The sequence below is a fragment of the Lucilia sericata genome, unplaced genomic scaffold (genome assembly GCF_015586225.1).
Source record: "Lucilia sericata isolate MDLA Ls3-8-SP2 unplaced genomic scaffold, ASM1558622v1 Contig000114F_arrow, whole genome shotgun sequence".
NCBI classification, from domain to species: domain Eukaryota; kingdom Metazoa; phylum Arthropoda; class Insecta; order Diptera; family Calliphoridae; genus Lucilia; species Lucilia sericata.
The window spans coordinates 462029-490000 of NW_023994146.1; the positions used below are offsets into that span (position 1 = coordinate 462029).

At 30.4% G+C, this 27972-nt stretch overlaps 1 protein-coding gene across 2 annotated transcripts in view; it reads left to right on the forward strand.

Annotated features, from left to right (window-relative positions):
- Positions 1-27972, forward strand: part of LOC119600434 (homeobox protein Nkx-2.1) — a 343605-nt gene that overhangs the window by 289660 nt on the left and 25973 nt on the right. For both annotated transcript variants that reach the window (XM_037950641.1, XM_037950640.1), the window contains exon 6: positions 9469-9555. In XM_037950641.1, coding sequence (XP_037806569.1) covers positions 9469-9555 — 87 coding nt within the window. The remainder of the gene's footprint in view (positions 1-9468; positions 9556-27972) is intronic.

Sequence of the window (27972 nt, forward strand, 5' to 3'; positions counted from 1 at the left end):
AGAGATTTTTGGAGGTGAGCCCAATATGGGAGCTATGTAGAATGTTTTGGTAGAATGTTTGTATGTACACAAAAAATTCAGCTCGAATCTTATCACAATAGCTTTATTTGTCAATGAAATATGTGCGTTTAGGTGATTTTTGGAAGTGGACCTAAATGGAAGCTATGACCAATTGTGGACCGACTGAGATCTAAGTTGGTAGCATGATTTCTGTTCATATTATATGAATATGTACAATATTTTGTGTTGATACCGATATATTTGAGGGAGTTATTAACGATATACTAATTTCCGGGAATATACATACACCTTTGTATGGGTGCTATAGGAAATATTGGATCAATTGTTATGAGTTTGAACATTCTTGATCCCTGGCAGAAAAAAATAATGCCTGACAAAATTCATTGAAATATCTTTGGTATTTTCTGAGAAAACTACTTAAGAATTGGGAAAAAAACGTTATTTTTTTCGGGGTAGTCTAAAATTTCTGCTCATAACGTCGTGATCCGATTTTGCTGATTTTCAATACCAAACTGTACTGATAATAAAGAATGTTTTGGGTGAATTTCTTAAATTTCTATTGCTTCGTTTTAACGTGAGCATGTTTTACACAGACAGACGGACGGACAGACTGATATAGCTAAATCGACTAAGAATTACGATCAAGAATATATATACTTTGTTGGGTCTCAGATGAATATTTCTTGGTGTTACACACGGAATGACAAAGTTATATATACCCTCCTTCACCACTGATGTTGGCATAACCCCTAATGGAGTACACAAGGCGAATTCAGATAAGGTGGTGTTATTCAATCATCCATTTTGTAAACGAATATTTTTCTTATATAATTAATGAATAATTGGTACGCATGTTTTTTTAAAACATTGGTTTTCGGTTAACCGGGTTATTCGGTTTTTTAGTCTCGGTTAACCGGTTTAAAAAAAATCTAATTTTTAAGATAAAATTGTATGTTTTCTTTGAGTTATTATTGTGATTTTAAAAATTTTGGATAGATAATTCTAAACATTATTTTCCGTTTGTGCATATGAAAACAGACCTAAGATTGTTAAACTAATGTTAAGAAATGTTAAACATGTATTATGCATATAAAATTGAGATTTACAATTTCAGACAATCAGGAAATTAGTAAAAAGTTGGCATTTAAACCAATGAAAAATTAACTATTTAAACAAATTCCAACCATTATATGAAGAAATTTGTTATTAATTAAGACGAATAAATAACTTTGATGATTAAATGCAAGATGCACTTACTTGTTTACTGCGTGAGTATAAATCTCAAACGTTCTCAAAACGGACTTTATTTATCGAAACATAAGGGACGTTGTCGCTGTCCGAGAATTTATGCTGGGGTTTTTCACAAACTGTAATGGCGCTTATGTTGATTGACAGGAAGTCAGAATGACACCTGTCAATATTCCTAAGCGTCATTTACAGTAATTTGAACAACCACAGGCGTAGCAAGCGAAGGGAGGCCACAATTAAAGCAAGGGCTCAATGTCTATGTCGAGGCAGTCGTCTACTTCCGTTCACGATAGATCGTCGCGAGCCTGAACACTATTTATACTTCACAGTCTCGGACATACAATTTTTTATTGATATAGATGCATTATATATTTAAAGGTCAATCAATAATATCTTCAGATCTGTATAAGTTTGTTTTCTTATGATATATTAATGTACATATGGGAAATTCTCTTTTTAATTTAGATTTTGGGGTTCAAAAAGATTATGAAATTTTTTTAATAGCTCATCAATAATATTTTGCGTGGACATTGTCTAACATCTTAGAAGTACAATTATCTTCTCGTGAATAATTTTTAGAAAAAGCCGCAAAAGTTATAGCGGTTTAAAGTTAATAGTTTAAAAAATCGCAAAAATACGATTTTACCTGAAACTTAAAAATATAAGCGTGGATATAATTCACAACGAAGTACACAAAATAAAGACGTGTAGTAGTACACCACAAAGTATTTGTAAAACAAATACACCATGGTGAGTACCTAATACTATAAGTATAAATGAGAGAATGAGTGTAACTGATATTGTATGCTTTTGCTTGTGCTCATCCACTCTATCCACAAAAACAATACCAGTTGCTTATGGTTTTGAGTTGAATACTGTATTGTATTTGTTTCTTGCTCTCAAATAACTGTTGTACTACAAATATTTTTGACTATTTGTTGTTACTTATTAAATATGTATTTGATTATACATTTTTATGATTCAAATACAAAATTAATTGAGCCCTTTTAAAATTTTCGATTAATCGTTTAATTGAAAATTTTTTAAAATTAATTTTTTCTGTGATATTTTCTGATAGTAATTCAACATTTTCTGAAAATAATTCTAGTGAACTATTGAGGATATTGAAAGTAAATTTTACATAAATATTCTTAGGTGGTCTCCAGAGTTATATTTTTTAATCGACATAAAATCAATAATAAATGAAAAGAAAATATATAGATATTCCTTATCATCATTTATTTGATAAAAAATTAAAATACAACATTTAAAAGAACATTTTTTTTTTAATTTTGAAAAATGTCTCTCAAAAAAAGTCTAAGCCTAATATCTGATCTAAAGAAAAGTGTAACGAGAAACACTTGTGATTTAAAGTGGGCACAAGTCTCAAATGATGTGTTTTGTCGTAGTGAACTCGAAAAAAAAATAAAAAATAATTTTCCCAGCTATTGAAAATAATGATCTCAGTACAAATTATAAAAAAAGTTTCCTACATTTTTTAGCAAAAATAATCATAAAATAGTTTGAAGTACTTTTATTCCACAGAATTGCTTTTAGTGCTTCAGAATTCCTACATAAATTAAAAAAGTCATTAAGTAAAAGGCTAAATATTTTTGTAAACTATTCTTAAAATTACGATAATTTTTACATATTTCGAAAAATTCAAAATCTTTGTGTCCTTTGTAATGCGCTAAATAAAAGTCTTTTTGTGGACCAAAAATATTCTTACAAATTTTAAAATTTAGGGAATATTTGAGATGAATTTCGACAAAATTTAAAAACTTATTTTTTGGCAAATTGTACTGAGATCAGGATTTTCAATTAGGAAACTAAGGACCCTTTCAAAAGTTTTGTTTTGTATTTTTTCATTAAAATGTTTTTTTTTTTTTTTTTTTTGATTTTAAAAAAATTGAGTCGAGGTGACCAATTTTAAGGGCCTTACCACTGGACTCCATTGGATCTACGGAGTCTACAGATTGTAAGTAGATACGCAAACACCTCAGCTCTAACTATGTTAAATTTTGCTACGATATCTCCTATAGATCACGAGATACCGAATATACATTATAAAATAATAAAAAAATGTTTCTAAACAACTGTGTTTTTATACGCTTGCAGCATACAATAAGTTATTTGTTGTACAACCATCATTATCTATTTTATCTGTTTGGCTAAAGTATAGCAAAACAAGTATGTTACTCTTATTCTCTTTGTACTCACTCACACAACCTATGTTTGAGAAAATAACAATATCAACTTGTACCAGAACTACTCAACTACTTATCAATACGCACTCACAGTAGTAGACACTACAAAACTTGTGCAAACAGTTGTAACTAACTGTGCACGTCTTTAACACAAAATACAAATTAATTTAACCCAAATATTTTAAATATTCGTGGATAAATTCGCCTTTTAAGAGTTTTTTCAACCTCTTCAAAAAATATTTTTTTTATAAAACTAAGTACACATTTTTTATAAACTATTTAAGATGATGAATTAATACGTTAATTTACAATCATTTACTAAAAAAAAATATGCATTTATGTTTGGTAGATTAAAAATTATGAGGTTTTAATTTATTTATGCATATATTGCATAAATAAATTAATTATATTGTTGTAAAAAACACTAATTGGTTTCAATCACTTTTTTGAGAAATTTTAACTTTGAGTGTTTATTTCTCCAACATGGAACTACTCACGACCACAAAATTTTATGCGCGTATTCTTTCAAGTCTTGTGAATAAAAATTCGTCATCACTTAATTTTCAAAATTTTAAACGAAAGAAATATTTAATGCATAAAGTTGTTTTCTTAAAATCTAAAACAAAAAAAGAATTTCCCATATGTATGTATACTAAAAAGTGCAAATATCTTAATAAATTTTTTTTTATATATTTTTTATATTTTTAAGATTTCCAAATATTTCGTTTAACCGGTTTTTTATTCTCGGTTAACCGACAAACCGGTTTTCTAGAAATGGTAAATTTTCGGTTAACCGAAAAACCGGGTTTTCAAAAAAATCTTTTTTTATAAACACTAGTTGAGTCATTATTTTTAAACTTATTTTGACTATTTCTTTTAGTTAGAGCCGATGAACGTTTATTTTTTTGTTGCACATTCTGATGTTTACCTGTGCAGAATGCAAATTTCGTTTTAATAGAGCAACCTTTTTCACCATGCCCAAAGATTTAACAATTGTACTATTGTGCTGCTTTGTTTTTAATTCTTCTTTGATAATCCTATTAAATTACCATACGAAAGAGAGTTTTAACATTTTGTTTTAAATCTGCAATTTAGCAGATTCACTTTCGAAGTAAACAATATAAAAAGTATCGACATACTCATTATATTACTTTCCTACATTTTTTCACATTAGTGCATTTACATATACATATTTTCTCAAAGTTAATTCTTTTTTTGCTTTTTTATCTGTTTTATCCCAATCCGAACAAAACAAAAACTGACAATTAAAGCATGTATACGAATAAGGGCGTAAAGACCACTTTGCCCAAATCGACAATATAGTGTTTATCTGGTCCATTTACATCTATTCCTGAAAAGATATATTGAAAAATCCAAATTTTCGCCAAAATATTTAGCTTTAAAAGCACGATTTTGTGATATTATTTTTTATTTAAGGTAAAAATATCACAATCATCAAGTATTTTTTGTTAAAAATCGTATAAATAATTATTATAATTTCATCAAATTTACAGAATAGGAGCAATACGTTTCAATTCTATGAATTTCTTTATTATATTGAAAAAAAAAATACTAGTTTAACATTAGTCTCAATAAGGGGAAACAAAAAGGGCATACATATATCCATAATTATAAGTATGTAGATATTAACAAGAAAATTTTTGAGTTTTTTAATAGTTTTAAGTTAAGATGTTGTTCGACCTTATAAGGCATTATTGTAATAAAAATAACTATAGTTGACATTGTCCAGACCTCTAACTTAAAAATATTGAAAATTTAAGTTATAAAAATAGAAAAAAGTTGATTTAATTTATAGTCTTTTAATAATTTAAAAGGATGATCAAGGACTTCCTTGAAACTTAAGCAAATTATACTATGGTCTCTTATGTTGATGCTGTCCAAGTTATATCCAATTTAGTTGGTAATAAGTATATGAAAAATCATTTATTTCTGAACATATTCAACAAAAACAAGTAAGAAAGTATAGACGGGCGTGGCCGACCATATGATACCCTACACCAGTTATGAATATTAAATGTGATTTATTTTTCATAACAAAGCATTTATCTTGATTATTAACTTGATTCCGAATTATTTAAGCAATTTATTGACGAAAAACTAATTTTTTTAAAGAGTATTTATATGGGGGATAGAAGCAAATGTGGGCCGATCCCGATAAAATGGGCTGGATAAATTTATATCTATATAATATTTGTCTGTGATAAATTTCATTGCAATAACACTGTTAATAAATGAATAGCGGATATTCAAGTCACTTTCCGAAAAGGGCTTTGTATGGGGGCTAGGTTCAAATGAGGTCCGATCATTTTGAAATTCGGCAAGGTCATCAAGGCTTGCATAAAACTTGGTTGTGCGAACTTTTATCAAGATACATTTATATTAAACATAATTATGAGCTCAAAAGCCCTTTTCGGGGGGTTCAGTTGTATGGGGGCTAGGTGAAATAATGGACCAATTTTAAATATTTTCAATAGGCTTGGGTCAAAAGAAACGTGTATTCCAAATTTCATAAAATAATCTTGAAAATTGCGACCTATACTTTGATAACAACATGGACACACGGACGGACATCGTTAAATCGACTCAGAAAGTGATTCTGAGTCGATCGGTATACTTGAAGGTGGGTATAGTACTAATATCTTAGTGCGTTACAAACAGCACAAACGCATAATACCCTTCCTACTATATTGGTGTAGGGTATAAATATATGGATATATGTCCATATTCCATTATAGCAAAATTCAAGTGTCGATTTTTGCAAGTTGTGATTTGAATTTTTTACTGAAAATTTTCAGAGGGATGGCTATGAATAATATCTGAGGATATATTTAAAAAGTTGATCAAAAATATATAATTTTTAACTTTTATGATGTTTTTATGCTCTCCTGTATAATTTCCCAAATGGTTTATATGCCCTTATTCGGGTCCATGCTTCAAATATGTTCTGTTAAAATTTTATTTAATTGTATTAATACTGTACATTAGAGTGATTCAAGCTTGTATGAAGGAAAAAAAATTGTCTCACAGGCCGTCACCCCTCTAGAATTGTTCTATGGGTTGTAAAACTATGTCATACAAAAAATTAGGCTGATTGGATAACGTTAACAGGTGCCGCAACGGCTCTGAAGTTTCCAAGTGCATTTACAAGGGGAAAATATCGATTTTTTTTCAGTTTTTGCTCAATCTTGGCTATTTAGTAATAAATTTTAAACTTTATTGTAAAGGAATCGTAATGTGCACAGAGTAAGCATTTCGGAAAGATATAAAACATAAATTGCTTGAAAACTTTAAAAGTTATTGCAAATTCCCCAGGCCATTAAAGTGTCTCACAGCACATAAATTCGAAATGTGAAAAAAATTTACTTTTTTTGGGATATATTCTAAAAAATAATTTTGTTACTTCAAATATATCTATAATTACTAGAATATTAGTTTTTGCCCTTACAAAATAATGCTAACTCGTTCTCAGCTATGGTAAAAAAAGTTTTATTTTTTCAACGGCCGTTTCAAATCTCCAATTTCAGTTTTCTTGAAACTTTGTTAAACAAATTTCAAAATTTTTAGGATATCTCATGGGGATTTATAATCAATAGATGTTAAACGGTAAAAAAAATTAGATCAATATTTTTTACAGTTTAGCTGTACCTGCGATTTGATTTCAGGATTTCGGGACACCGCATTTTTTTGTAATATTTTAAAGAATACGTATCAATTCTTTACTGTTGTACATTTACATATTAGTATTATAGTCCAGATAATATATAACATATATCCGAAGTTTTATTATAATCGGACATTTTTAACCCATAAACTGTGGAGTTCAAAGGTCAAATGTTGCAATATTTGGGAATTTTTTTAGTTCACCATATCGAAATACTATTTATTTGTCGGCCACCTTTACCAGTAATTACTGGAATTTATCGTATATAGTCCGATATTTAAAATAGAGTGAAAAAAGATTAACCCTTTAAGGTACTTGGGAACAATTTAACACCAAAGAATTCCCAAACACTGCAAAATTTAACCTTTGAACTCCAAAGTTTATGGGTTAAGAATGTCCGATTTTAATAAAACTTCGGATATATATTTTGTATTACCTAGACTATAATACTTTGTTAATATTTTATTTAAAATATGCAACAGTAAAGAATTAATACCTATTCTCTAAAATATTACAAAAAATGCGATTTTGCCGAAATCCGCCGAGTTCAAATCGCAGGTACAGCTAAACTGTAAGAAATATTGATCTAATTGTTTTACCGTTCAATAGCCTTATCTATTATTCGAGTAATTATACATATATTTTAAGTAACAAAATGTTTTTTTTTTAGAATATATCCCAAAAAAGGATTTTTTTGTCACATTTCGAATTCATGTGCCGTGGGACACGTTAATGACTGGGGGACTTTGCAATAACTTTTAAAGTTTTCAAGCAATTTTTGTGTTTTATATCTTTTCGAAATGCTTACTACGTACACATTACGATTCCTTTACAATAAAGTTCAAAATTTATTACTAAATGGCCAAATTTGAGCAAAAACTGAAAAAACTATATTTTCGCCTTGTAAATGCACTTGAAAACTTCAGAGCCGTTGCGGCACCTGTTAACGTTCGTATCCTATCAGCCTAATTTTTTGTACGACATAGTTTTACAACCCAAAGAACAATTCTAGAGGGGGGATGGGCAAAATTCGAAAATTATTTTTTTTGGAGCACTCTGCTGTACATAGTTATACCGGAGTTTTTAAACATATTATGAAACTGATCACTTTTATGTGAAAGTATGTACTTTAATTGGTGAAAATAATTGTATTTTGCACTGGTGTGTCTGCATTTTCAGCATTGTCATCTGTGTTCAATGCTTGTAAAGGAGTCCAAGTTAAATCGGCTCATTTTGAAGCCTGAGGAATAAACAGAGGACCTTAACTTCTCAGTTTTAGTGTTTGCCTGTCGTTTAGAAATGTTTAACGTAACTTTTATAAAAATTTCGTTACAAAAAGAAGAAGAGACACGTCATATACCATCAAATGTTGTAGCGGTACTGTCAGAACTTGTTTTAAAATGTCTGTAAAGCAACTAAATTCGACATAAACAAGTTTTATTGGAACTAAAATCTCCCCATTTAAGTATATCGGATCGGGTCATAATTGACCCTACCCCCCTTATAAGACAACAAAATAAGACATAAACAAGTTTTATCGGAACTAAAATATCATTCACTTGAAATATATTGCACATGATTTGATGATGGGTATAAAAGTTTCGGCATAGCCGAATATATCACTCTTACTTATTAACACATTCATACTCATAAAATTTGGATTTATGGTAACATAAAATATATTTATGATGAATTTCATGTCAACATTAGTCTTTTTAAGCGAATTGTGTCATTTTCTAAAGTACTCTTTTTATGCAGCTTAAGTTCAAATGAGGCTCGATCGTTACAAAATTCGTCAGGCTTGTATAAAACAGGTTTTAATAAAACTAAGTTATGTCGCTTTTTGTCGAGATACGAGTATATTAAACATAATTTTAAGCTCAAAAGCCCTTTTCGGGAGGTTCAGATATATGGGGGCTAGGTGAAACAATGGGCCGATGTTAACCATTTTCAAATTTTTTCCTGGTAAAATAGAAGATCATATACCAAATTTCATTGAATTACCATAAAAATTGCGATCTGTAGTTTGATTAAAAGGTTTACATGGACTGACGGTCAGATGGGCAGACATAATAAATCGACACAACCGATGAAAATATGGACTTTTTTCATAATTATAACAAAACAACTTATTACCGGACAAATAATAAGGACTTACTTTTGGAACATATCGAAAAAAAAAAAAAATAAGTACTTTACTCGATTAAAATAAAATTATTTTTAGCGAATATCAGAATTTTCACACAATAAAACGGAAATATGTGACAGTTAATACAAGAAATTAATTAATTTTAAATTTAAATTTTTCAGGTTAAAATATGGTTTCAAAATCATAGATATAAGTGCAAAAGACAAGCTAAGGAAAAAGCAATGGCAGAACAAAATCAACAAAATCAGGTATTGTTAAATATATTGTGTGTATTGTAACTTAAAGTATGCAAAAGCTGCTAAAATTTTGTACGAATATCCTTGTGATCCATATGAATATTTTTGACAAAAATGTGCGATCCAGCATTAGGGAGCGTGGCAGACACACTGTCACGAGTGTAGACAGAAATGGTTAAAATCAATGTAGGATATTTTATAATTTTTTTAACTTTTTGCGTTTACATTAGAGTTATATATGCTGGATTTCATCGTGATACTAGTGTTTATTAGTGAATTATTGACAATCAAGTCATTTTCTGAATGGGACTTTGTATGGGGGCTCGGGTCAAATAAAGTCCGATAATTACGAAAATCGGTAGTATTATTAAGACGTATATAGAACTAAGTTTTGCCGATTTTTGTAGAGATACAACAATATTTAACATAATTATGTACTCAAAAGCCCTTTCCGGGGGGTAGGGTTGAATGGGGGCTAGGTGAAATAATGCACCGATTTCAACCATTTTTAATAGGCTTCGTTGGGCCGAAAAACACGTATGGTCCAAATTTCATCAAAATATCTTGATGAAATTTGTTGTACAGTGTTGCCAATTTAGCACTTTTAGTGCTAGATTTAGCAATTTTTAAACTCATTTGGCACCCAAAATTGTAATCTAGCACCTAGCACCTTTTTTGTCATTATACCCTACGTATTAAAGTATACCGATCGATTCAGAATCACTTTTTGAGTCGATTGAGACATGTCCGTCCGTCTTGCTGGCTGTCCATGTAAACCTTGTGCGCAAGGTACAGGCCGCAATTTTCAAGATAATTTATTGAAATTTGGACCAAACATGTTTTTTTCGCACAGGGACGAAGCCTATTGAAAATGGTTGAAATCGGTCCTTTATTTCACCCCCATACAACCGTACCTCCCGATTTGGGCTTTTTATGCCATAATTACGTCAAATATACCATAATCTCTCCAAAAATTGGCACAAATAAGTTTTATATAAGTATAAATGATACTGCAGATTTTCGTAATGATCGGCCCTTATTTGACCCTAGCCCCCATACAAACCCCAATTTAAAAGTGTCTTAAACGTCAAAAATTGACTTGTAACCATTTGTATCGCAATGAAACTCAACATAACTAACTATTATTTAAAAATATATCCTTTTCCCAAATTTAATGCGGATCGGCCAATGTTTGACCTATACTCCTATATAAAGCCTCAGTTAGAAAATTTGTTTTTTATCAATAAATTGCTTACTTTGAAATAAAGGTAAAATTCAACATAAAAGTTTCTTTATGACAAATAAAAATTTTTAAAATATACTCATGGTGTAGGGTATTATATGGTCGGCCATGCCCGACTATACTTTCCTACTTGTTTTTCAAATGTTTTTTAGCACAGTTTAGGATTTTTTGTACATATTCTTGCATGCCAATTTTAATTGTTCTTCTGTAAAAATATGGTTGAAAATTAATTAATTATGTACAACATAAAAATTAATGTTTACTGGTTATGTTCGGTTCGTATTTGATGAGCTTAAGTTAGATTTTAAAAGGGCCACTTCCTATGGAAAATGGCCCAAAGCTAAACTAAAATCTTATATTCAATATACACTTCCAAAAATTTTTTGAATTGTAATATTCTTTACAAAGGATTTTATTTGTGTCTTCCCTTTAGACTTTTAATTAAAAATATCATTATAATTGCAAACTCAATTTCAAAAATATTCACAACCAAAAATGTTTGCGTTACTCATCAACAAACTCGTTTAATGGAACGTTTCTGGAACTAGTTCTTTAATCAATGATTTAAGTTCGTGTTTGCTACCCTCTGATATAGTTCTAGAAAAGCTTTAGAGAACATATACACCATCTTTCGAACTAGATCTTTTTCCAGTGATTTATGATTCAAATTGTTCGGATTGAGATACATTTTTGGAAACCGTCAATTATAATTAAAATTTCTTACAATAAATTCGAGATATTTTTCTACTGGTTTGAAGTAGTTTTTTTTTTAAATCTGGACTAGTATCCCAATGTAAATATTTGTAACAATGGAAATATTGAAAGAAATGATTTCATCGGAACTTTTTAATCACAACATTTTTCGACAGAACTGTTTCGAGACTTAATGGCGATATTTTTTAGTTGTAATGTCGCAGTTCCAGAATCTGGTTGTTTACTTCCGATCTAAAAAATTTATTGAAAAATAAAGCATTTATCTTGAATATTACCTTGATTCCGATTTATTTAAGCAATTTATTGACGAAAAACTTATTTTCTAAAAGAGGCTTTATATGGGGGATAGGAGCAAATTAGGACCGATCCCGATATATAATATTTGTCTGTGCTAAATTTCATTGCAATAACAGTGCTAATAAATTAATTGCGGATATTCAAGTCACTTTCTGAAGGGGGCTTTGTGTGGGGCTAAGCAGGTTTAATATTTAGTTTTTAGTTTTATTTTTTTAAATGTCTTGGTTTCGTTTTCTTACTAAGGGACGCACAGTGGTATAGGAAAAAAAAAGAGGGAAATAATTCGGTAACTTCTAAACGGTTAATCCGATTTTGATGAAATTTGGTATGCACAAAGAGGAGTTGTTGTCGAGTTTAGGTTTTGAATTTGGAGCTTATAGGCCAACCAGGGGCCCGGCGGGGGGTCCTCAAATTAGGACACCTCGGCTATGTTAAATTTTTAAAACAATCCTATTTCTTCATTTGAGTTCTGATTTAAAAAAAATTTCGTATATAGAATCTCCTCATCGAGCACTATAAAAATGTAGCAGTAAATTATCTCTTATAGTTTAGGAGATATTCGCATTTGAAAATTAAAATTTTAAAATTTTTACCGTCCTTACTTTAGTTTTTTTTGATAATAGCGGGTCCAAATATTCCGGATTTTCGCCATTTTTTTTATTCGCTTAGCAACAAGTTTATATATCAAGCAGTGAAAGAATTATGTAAAAATCATGACTGAGTCCAAAGTTATAGGCATTTTAATTTAAAAAATAAAAAAAAGCGATTTTTTGTCATTTTTTTGGGAAAAAAGTATCTTTTTCTTTTTTAGTTATCTAAAAAGTTTCTAAGAAGATGTATATAGAATTTATACTTTTTGGAAAGCTGACTTTACATAAAATACGATAAATGAAACAAAACCTAAAAGTTTTTGATACCGAGGGGACCAGGTCCATCCAAAAAAACCCTATTTTTTATGGAAAATTCAATTTTGAGCAAAAGTTCTCAAATCGCATAGTCGATATCAAATTATAGTGACCTGTTTTATATGACCCAATATGTTCTTAATCATTTTGTAACGGGTTTCGATAACCCCGCCCCTGGTATGGATATAATAGGCAAAAAACCAAAAAATCCCATTTTTGGGATTTTTTAAAACTTTTTTGGGAATTTCGGGATTTCTAATAAGAAAATTCGAAATTTTTATTTAATTTTGGATTTTGAGTAAAAAAATCTACCTAACTGTAAAATTTCATCAAATTATCATCAACATCATATTTATAAATAAAATTTTTATTGCAATTTGAAAAATTTGTATCTTCGCAAAAACTGAATAAAAAACATTTTTTAATTTTTTTTAAAAAAGTATTTCGCGAATTTTTTAATTTTCAAAAATTATACACTGTTTTGAAAAATAGACAAAATTACCTCTCCATTGATATATAACATGCCTACCTAATGTTTTTTAAGTGACAAATTAATGAGGGAAAACTCAACATCTTTTAGAGAATTTACCTAGTACTATTATTTTCAATATATTTTTTTAATATATGTAACAAATTTAAGAGTTAACCTTATGGATGAAAATAATAGTACTAGGTAAATTCTCTAAAAGATGTTGAGTGCTACGACGACATTTTTTATAGTGCTCGATGAGGAGATTCTATATACGAAATTTTTTTTTTAAATCGGAACTCAAATGAAGAAATAGGATCGTTTTAAAAATTTAACATAGCCGAGGTGTCCTAATTTGAGGACCCCCCGCCGGGCCCCTGGTTGGCCTATAAGGTCCATACATACATACATACATACATACATACATACATACAATAACAAAATCTCACTAAAAAATCATCAAAATGCTTAAATTTAAATCAATTTTTATTTAAAGAAAATATCTAATAGTATAGTAATTTATAATTTTATAAATTTTAAATTAATTAACAATTTCTATTAGCAATAATTATCAATTACTTTGTTTACTTTTGTCAATTCAAACACAAAAATATACAATATACTAAAAAATAGCATACAATAACAAAGTCTTACTGAACAAACAACCCATCAAGTTTTATTGTTCAGTCGGCTTGATTTGTACTAACCATTCAAACTATTAGTTTTTTTTACGTCCCTTAGTAAGAAAACGAAACCAAGAACTAGCAATACGTAAGCAGCACACGCAAATCTGTTTTTACTGTTCAGTCGTTGTGTTCAGTTCGGCTGAGTTGAAAAACTTAACATGGCCGCTGCTTGTGTGTGTGGCTGCTGAAGAAAAACAAAACCACTTGCAAGTTATTGCAGCAATGTGTTGACACAGTTGACTGACTTCAGTTAGCTTGTAAGGGGAAATTTTACTAAATTTAGTCAAATATTTAGTAATTTGCGACTGCAATTAGCAGTTTTTTGAAACCCTGGGGCTAAGGTCAAATGAAGTCTGATCATTTCGAAATTCGACGAAGTCATCAAGGCTTGTATAAAACTTAGCTTTCATCGAGATACATTTATATTATACATAATTATGAGCTCAAAAGCCCTTTTCGGGGGGTTCAGTTGTATGGGGGCTAGGTGAAATAATGGACCGATTTTAACCATTTTCAATTTCCTTGGGTAAAAACAAACGTGTATTCCGAATTTCATCAAATTATCTTGAAAATTGCGACCTGTACTTTGATAACAACGTTTACATGGACACATGGACGGTCGGACGGACATCGTTAAATCGACTCAGAATAGTACTCAGGTATAGTACTAATATTTTAATGCGTTACAAACATCACTACAAAGGCACAATATCCTTTCCACTATAGTGGTGTAGGGTATAAAAAGTACTCATTTTCTACCAAAAAACGAAACATGCAAGATTTTTAAAACTGTAAGTAGCATGTTTTCAAAAATTGTTATATATTTTTAAAATTGTAAGTAGCATGTTTTCAAAAACTTTGTATATACCATAATAAAATATGAAATCTCTACTTTCTCTAATAAGAAAAACAGTTTGCTCAAATTTACACAATTATTTTTGGCTTTTTATATACCCTTCACCTTCGTGAGAAGGGTATATATAAGTTTGTCATTCCGTTTGTAATTTCTATAATATAATTTTCCGACCCCATAAAGTATATATATTTTGGATCCTTATAGGTAGCAGAGTTGATTAAGCTATGTCCGTCTGTCTGTCTGTCCGTCTATCTGTCTGTCTATCCGTTTGTGTGTTTGTTGAAATCAGTTTTTAGAGGACCCCAGATATCGGCGAGATCCGAATCTTCAGCAATTCTGTTAGACATGCTTTCGAGAAGATCGCTATTTAAAATCAGCAAAATCGGTCCATAAATGCCGGAGATATGAGCAAAAATCTGAGACAACCTCTGAAAATTTCATAAAAAAGACAATTTTTTTCATGCTTTGATATAAGCAACAACAACAACACTGCTTATTCATTGAGTATTTCCCCTGCCGGCAACTCAACTAACTTTAAATGCATTAAAAGCCGACTTTTTCATCAATTAGTTATGGTTGATTCTTGGATTATTTTTAATGGAGCCAACTGACTATTTTAACATGCCGATGTCCTACGTAGTAGTCAATTGTCCGACTCTGCATGACTTTTCAACTAGCTTAAAGTTAGTTACTAAAAATTATCTTAAAGTTAACTCTTTATTAACTAACTTAAAGTTAATGCAGAAAAGTCAAGTAATAGTTTACTTTTGTATTCCCTACTGTATTAATTAATTACATTTTAATTAAATATATTTAAAATTACATTTCGCTTTAATACAAGTTATGATATTAGTTCGTTAAAATTAATAGACATCAGTTTTCTGCAGGGGAACTAATAATAACACCGGTATCCATAAAATTATGAATGATTTGTTAATTATTTCCATGATTCCCATTGATCCAAATCTAAAATAAATTTTAAAATATTATGTGTAATGTTAACTAATAATATATTATATTTCCAGTACTAATCAGCAGAATTTAGAATTAAAGCACCGAGTTTTGAAATATTTAACCTTTTATACTTAATTTTTCCAATTTACTGAGTCTAATTTCACAACGTATACAATAAAATGCCAAAAATGTAAAACAAAATTCCAAATAATAAAGAAACATGAGAAAACATGTCGAAACAAAATGCTCTCTAGTTAATTTTGGGGTACTCCTGCATTATATGATAGTTAGCTTGTAGCTAGTCTTTAAAAGTCGGTTGTTTACGTTAATAAATACCTAATTTTGGAATATTTCTGTTCGTTTATAGTCAGTCTACTAAAGTTAACAAATAATATCATAATAATAGAGAAACAAGAGAAAACATGTTATTCTCTTATTAATTCTCTCCAGATAATTTTGGGACACTTCTGCATTACATGATAGGTAGCTTGTAGTTAGTCTTTAAATGTCGGTTCTTTACGTTGCCAAATACAAAATTTGGGGACAGCTCTGCATTACATTGTAGTTAACTTATAGTTAGTCTGCAAAAGTAAACTAGAAGTGAATTTTTCTCGTAGTCGACTACAAAATTGCTGGCAGGGTCGTTTCATATGTTTGGATGGTTTCATTGCGTTGTGTATTTTGTTTTTTTTTTTTGTGTATTTCGTTTCGTATGTTTGGATGTCTGTTGGTTTTACTGCCTTGTGTATTTTGTTTTTTGTGTGTTCATTTCGTTTAGCGTTGTTGTTCTTGTTCGTTTTGCTATTGCCATAATAATGATATAAACGGGAAAATGAAATAAATTAAAATTTTATAGAACTGATATTTTTTAAATACACTGTGGTGAAAGGTATATCAGTATTCAAAATTCAAAAATGAAATAAATCCCTAACATTATTTTTGGGGAGTTATTTTATTATACTACTTTTATCACACAAAATAAAAAAATATATGTCTGATAGCCGGGCACAAGGGTTTTATCCTCTGGGGTACATTGGACACAGGCTTTGCTAAGAATACTCTCTCCCAGTATCAAGAGTGTTCGGCTTTAGGCCGGCTATTTATGAAATCTTTACTAAGCGAAGCCGATGTTGGTCAAATTATAGAGTGTTAAATCCTTGCGTCCGGCCATAGGTCGTCTATTTAGGAAATACCATAGAGTAGAAATAAAATGGGGAGTTATTTCATTATGAAATAATTTCATGACGCCGAAATAAATCCTTAAACAATTGTTGGGGAGTTATTTCATTATATTACATAAATATATCACACGAAATAAAAAAATATATGTTTGATAAGCGGCCTTCGGCCGGGTGCAAGGGTTTTATCCCTTAGGTATATTGGACACCGGCTTCGCTAAGAATACGCTCTCCGTGTAACAAGAGCGTTCCGCCTTAGACCGGCTATTTAGGAAATCCTTACTAAGCGAAGCCGGTGTTGGACATATTATAGAGTGGCAAATCCTTGCGTATGGCCGTAGTCCGGCTATTTAGAAAATATAACCGAAGACGTTGTTGGACATACCACAGGTAACAAAGTCCTTGCGCCCGGCCGTAGGAAATCTTTATTAAGCGATTTAACTGAAATCTATTCAATTTTGGAGCCCCACTCGAAAGTATGAGCGACCTACTTTTTATAATATAATTTGTTATTTTGTTTAATCTCCAGATGTCGAATTTTTAAATGGGAACTTATTTCGTTTTAAAGTTAGGTATTTGTTTCATATGAATTAAATCCCAAAAAATGGGGAGTTATTTAATATTTTATACCATGAAAAAAAGATAGGGGGTATACATCGAAATATTGGTCATAGGTCTAAAAAGTATATATATTCTGGCTCCTCATTAAATTCTAAGACGATCTAGCCATGTCCGCCCGTCTGTCTATCTGTTGAAAGCACGATAGAGTCCGAACGGAATGAGTTAGAAGGTTGCAATTTTTACAAATAGTCTCTATAGATAAGGTTTGTTTAATATTGAAAATATGCAAAATTTTGTGTGGATCGGTCCATAATTGACCCTACCCCTCATTTAAGGTCCCCTTCAAAAAATTACTTTAACGCTCATTTAACGCTCTATAGCATCATAAAAACACCCTTATGTACATAATTTTAATCTCTTCGTAAATGATCGCTAAAACAGGTTCTACTACCCTACGTTAGTGCTTCGCGGAAGCAAAAATATGTAAAAATTAATACAATCGGGTGTGTTTTCTTCTATTAATTCTGTACTTTACTTTACTTTTTGAACGCGCGAAGCACTAATATAAGGCAGACTCTCTTTTTATTAAGATTTATTTCTTCTTGGATTATACCAAGTCATGCTCTCAATATTTCTATATTCATAAGAAAATTCTAAAAAAATAAAACAACCAAAAAAATATAAACAGTTACTTGTTTAGATTTGTCAATTAGCAACAATTTCTTTTTAAACAACAGAAAAGAAATAAGTAAGAAATTATATAGTGCATGGTTCAGATATGGGTATATTTAAAATGTGATATAGTAGGGAGTGATGAATTTCACATTTAGAGAGTTAAGGTCAAATGAGGTCCAATCTTGACACTTTTATGTTTATACAAAACCAATTCGAAAAGTATTTCCAATAGGCTTCGTAATTGCCCCATTTGAGGATGATTTTGGTAATTATCTCGAAAATGTTGTGCCGTGCGCACAAGGTTAACATGGACACACAGATGAATATTATGATAAAATATCAAAAATTATCCAGATTTAGAAATAAGTTACAAAAATCGATTTTCTAAAACTTTTCTGCAATACCGACATAACAAATAATCAACAAATTAGAGTGAGTCTGAGCCGAATCTTTAATACCCTCCACCACTTTTATGTTAATACTTTGTTAATTGATCAAATATTTGTAGAAATAAGTTTTCTCATGTCTTAAATAGAAAAACCCTAGATTTAAACAGCTTAAATCTGTTACAATTGCAAGATTTATTGAATATTAAAAACGACATTTTCTTCTATATTTTTATAGCGCCCTAAGATATGCCTTAATGATATTTAATAATACATGTATGCATATGTGTGAAAGATTTAAGGATTTTCAAAATAAATATAATATTCATCCCTGTTTTAAATATTAGTACTATGGGGTTTTAACAACGTTTTTGTTATATAGCGTTGCTTTAGAAAAATATGTATCTTTTCTCATTCGTTAACTAATGTAATTAATATGTTTTCGAAAAATAACTGAATTTTTAACGCGTTTTAGCGCAATTCAAAAAACTCCACATAGGACTTTTTGGAAAACAATTTTATATACAGATTTTAATATTTCGTTCGACTTTAGGGACTTTAAGGGGTATATATCACCAATTATATTACCATGCAGAGGATGTTAGCATTACATCCATAACATCAGCGATATTTACCTTTGTAAACATATTCTATCTAAATTAGCGGACAAATTGACCAAAATGAAGAATTTAAGACGGTAACATAAAAACAGGTATACAGCGACATCTAAGCAATCTAAATAAAGACCTAAAAGTCTCGGTCCTAATGAGATAGTGGAAGTCAAAGGTCATAAATATCAAATCTTTGCATATATCTCTGATTGTTCGTCGTACAACTTTTGTAAAGAATACAATTTCCAATATAATGTTAAAGTTTTTTCGCGGATCATTAATTGTTTTCGAATTAATTTCTTTTCATTTTCTTTAGCAGTGCTACTTAAAAATATCAATTAGATTAACATTAATAGAGATATTGTAATCACTATTCTTGCCTAAATTATCAGAAAATACTTATTTAATTCTTATTTATTTATCTTAGAATTTCGACTTATTTGCACAGCATCTGTCTACGCAAAATTTCAAATATGTTTAGAAGTTGCAATTAAACTTTCAATTTGAAATTTTATTTGGTGAACTTAATCCACCAAATACGTAGGATAGTCCCACAAAATTTCATAAAAATCGGTATGCGAAATACAGCCTACTGTGAGGACTATGTTTTCAAAGTGAAATTTCATTAGAGGCCCTTTCCAGTTTCAGTGTTCGAGTATAAAAACTCTCCAGCTGTAACTGTTTTGTGAGGACTATGTGTATTTGTTTCAAAAGTTAATGTTTGTTAGGTTTTAAATACTTTGAAAAGTTAAAACAACAATTACACTGTGATACAAAAGTGAAGAAAAATAAAATTAGGCGTTCTCATATACAAATTCTATTTCGTTATTTTGAAAATATTTTGAAGTTTGAAAAAAATATTTTTATTGCTATAATATCATCTATGCGATAACATAACGATATCCTAAACGTATTGCGTAGGATGAAAATCCTCTTACAGAAATAAATACATCAATTTGGCAACAAAAAATACTTTACAAAATCAAAAAAATATTAATTTAAATATTTTTATTGTTTATTGCCGATTTTACTTTTAAATATTAACATTGCGATATCAAAAAAATATTGCTTGGATGATTTTCTTCCAAATTATAAAAATTTAATATTTCTTTGATATCTTCTATGGACGATATCTTCCAAATGTTTGTAGGCTATATAGAAGTTTTTATATGTATTAGAAAACTTATAATTCAAATAAGTTAGAGTGCTATATTCGGCTGAGTCGAATCTTAAATACCCTCCACCAGCTATTTTTATATTAATACTTTTCTAATTGATCAAATGTTTGTAGAAATAAGTTTTCTCATGTCTTAAATAGAAAAATCCCAAAATTAATACTTAAATCTATTACAATTCCAAGATTTATTGAACATTACAAACCCCATTTTCTTTATATTTTTACAGCGCTTAGCAATATTTAATAATTTGCATGTGTGTGAAAGATTTAAGGATTTTCAAAATACATTTATATAATTTTGTTCTACACAAATTGATAATGCAACTACTTAAATACGGTTAAAGAGCTTCTAGGGGAAGGACCTAGTATGGGAGATATGGCCAAATATAGACCGATCGTAAAAAATTCTTTAAGCAAAATTTCTGTACATGAAAGCTATATTTCAGTCAAATTTTGTATATATATCGTAATTTAGTAATAAGTAATGTGTTATTAAGTGATTTTCTGAAGGGAACCTAGTATGGGACCGAGCGCACCCATGTTATGAACCGATCGTGAAAAAATCTTGAAATAGAATTTTTGTATACAAAACTAATATTTGTGCCAAATTTTGTATCAATAGCTTTATTTGGTAATGAGTAATCTGCGTTTAAGGGATTTTCGTAAAAGGACCTTGTATGGGAGCTATGACCAATTATGTATATAAAGTTATGTGCGTTTAAGTGATTTTCGGGAGAGGACCTTGTATGGGAGCTATGACCAGTTATGGACCGATCGTAAAACCATTTTATAGTAATATTTCTGCGCATATAAGCAATACTTGTACCAAACGGATATCTTAATTTTGCAATGAGTAATGTGCGTTTAAGTGATTTTCGGGAGGGAACCTTGTATGGGAGCTATGACCAATTATGGGCCGATCGGAAAAAATTTTCACAGTAGTATTTCTATGCACTTATGCGCGTTCAAGTGATTTTCGGGAGGGGACCTTGTATGGGAGCTATGACCAATTATAGACCGATCGGAAAAAATGTTCACAGTAATATTTCTATACATATGGGCAATGCTCATGCCAAATTTAATATGGATATCTTAATTAAGTAATGAGTTATGTGCGTTTAAGTGATTTTCGGGAGGGGACCTTGTATGGGAGCTATGATCAATTATGGACCGATCGAAAAAAAATTTCACAGTAATATTTCTGTGCATTTGGGTCATACTTGTGCCAAATTTTATATGGATATCTTAATTAAGTAATGAGTTATGCGAGTATAAGTGATTATCGGGAGGTGACCTTGTATAGGAGCTATGACCAATTATGGATCGATCGGAAAAAATGTTCACAGTAATATTTCTATGCATATGGGCAATGCACATGCCGAATTTTATATGGATATCTTAATTTGGTAATGAGTTATGCGCGTTTAAGTGATTTTCGGGAGGGGACCTTGTATGGGAGCTATGTCCAATTATAGACCGATCCAGAAAATTTTTCCTCTGAATGAATTCTATTGGCATAAGATTTTAATTTGTAAAATTTTGTGAAGATATCACCATTGTGACGGAAGTTATGAACAAAAAACCCATTTTCCGGGAATATGTGCTTTTGTATGGGAGGTGCATGAAATTGTGGATTGCTTCTAGTAATTTACAGCAGGGATCAAGACCTTGTGTAGGAACGAATGTATGGTGATTTCCATGGAATTAGCTTGCATAGATTTCGGGAAAATTACATCAGAATGTGTAAAAAATGCTTATTTTTTTCGAGGTTGTTTTAAATTTTGATTCATAACTTTTCCTGGTGTAAACCAATTTTGCCCATTTTCAATACCAAACAACTTAGGAAAATGAAGAACATTTTCGGTGAATTTGGTTAAATTCTATTGTTTTGTTTTATCGTGAGCGTGTTTTACACAGACAGACGGATAGACGGACATAGCTAAATCGACTCAGAATTTGATAAGGACACAGAATATATATACTTTGTTGGGTCTCAGATGAATATTTCTTGGTGTTACACACGGAATGACAAAGTTATATATACCCTCTATTTTCACAGTAATATTTCTGTGTATATAGGCAATACTTGTACCAAATTTTATATGGATATCTTAATTTAGTAATGAGTTATGCGCGTTTAAGTGATTTTCGGGAGGGGACCTTGTATGGGAGCTATGACACCGATCGTAACAAAATTTCATAGTAATATTTCTGTATGTGAGTTCAATACTTGTACCAAATTTTATATGGATATCTTAATTTAGTAATGAATTATGTGCGTTGAAGTGATTTTCGGGAGGGGACCTTGTATGGGAGCTATGTCCAATTATGGACCGATCCAGAAAATTTTTTCTCTGAATGAATTCTATTGACATAAGATTTTAATTTGTAAAATTTTGTGATGATATCTGAATTGTGACGGAAGTTATTAACAAAAAACCCATTTTCCGGGAATATGTAGTTTTGTATGGGAGGTATATGAAATTCTGGACCGATTCTGCCTATTTTCAGCAGGGATCAAGCTCTTGTGTAGAAACGAATGTATGGTGATTTTCGAGAAAATTACATCAGAATGTTTGAAAAATACTGAGTTTTTTCGAGGTTGTTTTAAATTTTGATTCATAACTTTTCCCGGTGTGAACCGATGTTGCCCATTTTCAATACCAAACAACTTAGGAAAATGAAGAACATTTTGGGTGAATTCTATTGCTTCGTTTAATCGTGAGCGTGTTTTACACAGACAGACGGACATAGCTAAATCGACTCAGGATTTGATAAGGACCCAGAATATATATACTTTGTTGGGTCTCAGATGAATATTTCTAGGTGTTACACACGGAATGACAAAGTTATATATACCCTCTATCACCACTGATGGTGGTGAAGGGTATAATAAAGTTTGCATTCTAAGTAAGCATACTAATAAGATATACCAGAACTTTTAAAATTATAAAACCACTGCTTTACTTTATTGCATTTTGGAAGATTTTTATGAACATTGTATTGCTTCTACCCAATTTAATCGCTTATATTTTCTGATAATTTTTTGCTGGGTATAAGGTCCTCTTTAGTAAATTTGATGGGTAATATTACCCTTATGTTTATAGGAGAGCATTAATTTTACGGTATACTATTTGATGTTAGCCGAATATAACACTCTTACTTGTTTTTAAATTGGGTAGTTATTTCGTAATGAAATATGTCAAAGCATTCAAAAAATTGTTTTTTTTTTTTTTTGCTCAAAAGAAAGCTTAGACCATTTCCTTTAAGGGCTTTGTGGATATTTAGTGGGATGCGAGTGGGATATATAAAAAAAATATTTGAACTCAAGAAGCAATGTTTTTGAGTTAAAATATTATAGCTCTTAGAGGAAATGGTCTAAGCTTTTTTCAGAGTAAAAAATACAAAAAAAAAACGTCCATTTTGAAAAAAGTGGGAAAAATTAAGTGCCAAATATTGAAAAAATCTTATTAGCGGAGTTCAGTGTTTAGTGCAAATGGTCTTGTAAAAGAGCAAATGCAAAATTTCATAGCTTTTTATTGCAATCCAACAACAAAACACACACTGTTAAAATTGTCACACCATTGCATTCATGCAATACTTAAATGGTATAGTTTTTTTGGTGCGTTATTGCGTTTGCAATTCTCTCATTAAAACAGCTGTCAATTGTAAACAACAAAATAAATGAAAATTAAACAATATAGGCAAAAATTATTCCAAATAAATTAAAAAGTGAAAAACCAAACAAAAAGTGGTCAACAGAAGGAATATAAAAATGTTCTTTGATTATTTGGAGGAGGCACCAAGTATAGAAGTACGTTTTTTTACAAATAAGTGTTTTTTACAAACCGCGGAACTGTTATAAAAAAATTAATGTTGTTAAGGTCGTATACATAGATGAAAAATTAGGTATCTACAGACCACTTATAAATAGGCGAACGTCTTACATTCAGTCCAAGTTATTTCCTGGGCAACTTCTTCCAAAGATTATGAAAAAATCAAACATAAACTTTCATTTATTGTTGACTTGTATCAGCTGTTAAAAAGCTTAAATTGCTTTGCATTGCAAATATCAAATAAAGAAACCGCTCACAATCGTTAGCAAAATATTTGCAAGATTAAACTTTTACAATACAAAACGCATCGAACATCGCATACCGCTATTCTTAAGTTAAAAAATAATTTTTTTGATAGATATCTCACTCGCATCCCATTATGGGACTCTTAAGCCCTTAATTTAATTTTTTAAATTTTAAAAAATGGAAACAATGATGAAATAGCAATCTGAACTCCTTTGAAAAATTTTTGCTAGAACCAATAGGTGAAATGTTACACTCATTTGAATAAAACCCTGTATAACTAAAGTGTCCCCTCTAAGTCCGGTAGTTCTGAACCGATAGCGCTGAAAATTTGTGTCTGGCCTACTATCCAATAGTAAAACCTTGGTGCAAATTTCATCAAAATCGGAAAACATCGATTTTTAAAGTTGGGTCACTTGGCTCGAAATGACCTATATCTTAAATTTTCCTGTAGGATTGTATACTAAAGTCAGATTTGAAATATATTCAGTTGTTTTCGATCTAAAAATGTCTCTAAATTTTGGCCGCTGATATAACTTTCATAAAATGTATCATATCACAATTTCAACATGTAAAAGCCGAATCTTATATATTCACCATTAAATCGTATGCCGTATATTTGTAATAGGGCTTAAGTCAATTATGGACGTGCTCTTTCGAATTAACAAAATATTAATTTTTAAAAACAAAAATTCTCATAAAATCTTGTAGTTCGATCTTCATTAATACAAAACATGTTTATGTCCAAATTTATCGCTATATTCGTATTTTAAATTAATTTTCTCAAGGGAGCCTTATATGGGGATAGACATCTTTTTCAAATTTGGTAGAGAGATTATTGCTCGTATACTCGTATTTTTAAGCCAGTAATTAGCTTTAAAGTAATTTTGGAAACGGTCCTTATGTGGGGATATGGTCAATTATGGAGCTCATGAAATTTGATAGAGACATTTCGGCTTGTATGAAACTTATTTGTGACGAATTTCATCACTGTAATCGTAAGGACCCCGAATATACATATACATTTCCACCATCTATTTTGATGGTGGGTATAAAAATATCGCGTGAAGCCTAATTTATATATTACTAGCTATACCCAGTGTACTTTGCTACCCTAGAAGCAATATACATAAAAATCTCCTTAACTTTCATATTTACTTTTCATGGGAGAAACCACTATCATTGTAGTATCACGACCATTATTTATGGTTCGTACATTCATTTTCTTAAAAATTTATATGGATGTAAAATTTTTCCATATAAAATTTTAGTGTTCTATCTTTTATAGATTCCAAGATATACGAATATTAGTTTTAATTTATATGGGAGGTGCAACGCCCGTTAGCTAGTTCAACAATTTTTTTCCAAATGCTCATAAAGAAATTCTAGCTGCTATGCTTTCCTAGACATACAAATTTTTGTATTTAATTCATATGGGAAGTGCCACGCCCCTATCTGTAATGCTCCAATTTTTACCCAAATATTCACATGGATGAAAAAGTTGTTCGTGTAAAATTTGAGATATACGAATTTGTGTGTTTAATTCATAATTAATTCCACCAATTTATTCCCCAAATGTTAACATGAATCACGAAGTTGTTTGACGGTTCTAGCTTCAATGACGTCCCACATAAATATATTCGAATTTTTGTATTTAATTCATATGAGAGGTGCCACGCCTTCTGTTGCTAATTCGACAATTTATGACCTAAATAATCACATGGATGACAAAATTGGTCGTGCAAAATTTAAGAATTTTGGATCTAAGCGTTTTTCAGATATTCACATTTTTTGTATTTAATTCATATGGGAGGTGTCACGCCCCCTATTTCTAGTCCTCCCATTTTTTCCTTCAAATTGTTTATCTGGATTTCAATGTTGCCCGTACAAACTTTAAAAATTCTTGCTTTTTTACTTTCCCAGATATACAATGTTTTTTTTATTTTATTCATATGGGACGTGCCACGCCCCTATTTTAAATCCGTCAATTTATTACCTAAATGTTCACATGGATGACAAATTTGTTAGTGCAAAATTTGAGGATTCTAACTTTAAGCGTTTCCTAGATATAAACATTTTTGTATTTAATTCATATGGGAGGTGCCACGCCCCCTAATGCTAGTCCTCCCATTTTTTCCTTAAAATATTCATATGGATGTCAAAATTGTCCATACAATTTTTAAGGACTCTAGTTGTACCATATTCCGAGATATCCGACTTTTAAAGAAGTGGGCGTGGCACCTCTCCCACTTGCAATTTAAAAGTATAAAGTAGCCTTTTGTTCCTTCCAGATATAGACGAACATACAGTGAAAATTTCAAGAAGATCGCTTTAGTGGTTTAGCCTCCTAAAAGGTACAAACAAACAAATAAACATACATTGATTTTTATATCTATAGATTTTGGGCCAATTGTGTTCGAGCTGTAACTAAAATTAGAACTCAATATCACTAATATTTGATTATTGTCGTTCTACAAGTGCCAAATGTCTCACTGTGTGCCCCTAAAATCAAGTCCGCTAATTTATTACACAAATGATGACATGGATGTCAAAGTTGTTCGTTCAAAATTTTAGAATTTTAGCTCTAATAGTTTCTGAGATAAACGAATTTTTGTATTTAATTAATTTGGGAGGTGCTAAGCCCCCCTTATGTAAGTCCACCCATTTTTCTCCCAAATATTCACATGGATGTTAAAGGGCTTCGTGCCAAATTTTAAGATTCCAACTGCAGTAATTTCCTATATAATTTAAGATTTTTATATATATGGTATATGCCATGCCCACTGTAGCTAGGCTACTCATTTTGTACATGTGTTCATAAGGATGTAAGAGTTGTTCACACAAAATTTTGGCAATCTAGCTGTTGTAGTTTCTAAGATATGCGACTTTTAATACTTACTATATATGTGGGCGTCGCACCCCGCCTACTTGAGTTTCCAAAACAAAAGGTAGCCTAAAGTTCCTTCCAGATATACCAGAAGACACTGAAAATTTCAAGAAAATCGGTTCAGCCGTTTAGCCGTCTATAAAGTCCAAACAAACATTAATGCATACATGCATACATACTAGGGTGATCGATTATTCGACATTTTCCAAAAACCGGTTTTCGAATAGTTCGAATAGTTGACATTTCAAAAAAACCGGTTGATATTTTTCAAATTCAGAAAAAACCGGTTAACCGGTTTTTCATAATAAATAAAAAAATATATGTTAATTTGAAGAAATTAATGTTTATGATTAAATTTGATTAATAAAACATGGCCCGAAATGATTTTTAACAGTTTAACAGATTATAACTTTAGATCTAGTCGTCTGATTTACATTATTTCTTTAATATAAAAAAAAAATTAGGAAAAAAAGTGGACACTTCTGTTAAACATAAGGTACTATGTAATCCTAGCTTATTCTAAAGCCCTTTTAGGAAATTTTCATAGGCATTCCAACACTTCCATAATATTTCAGCGGTAAATTAATTATTGTAATTGGAATATAATCTTAAGATTAATAAAATTTTATTAAACAGTTATCAATTTTACAAATAAATTTTTTTAATTAATTAGGAAAATCAAAAAAGTTTAACCAATGGTGCTTTAGAAAAATATATCCTAGTTCCTGGACTCGAATATTTTTAAACGGGC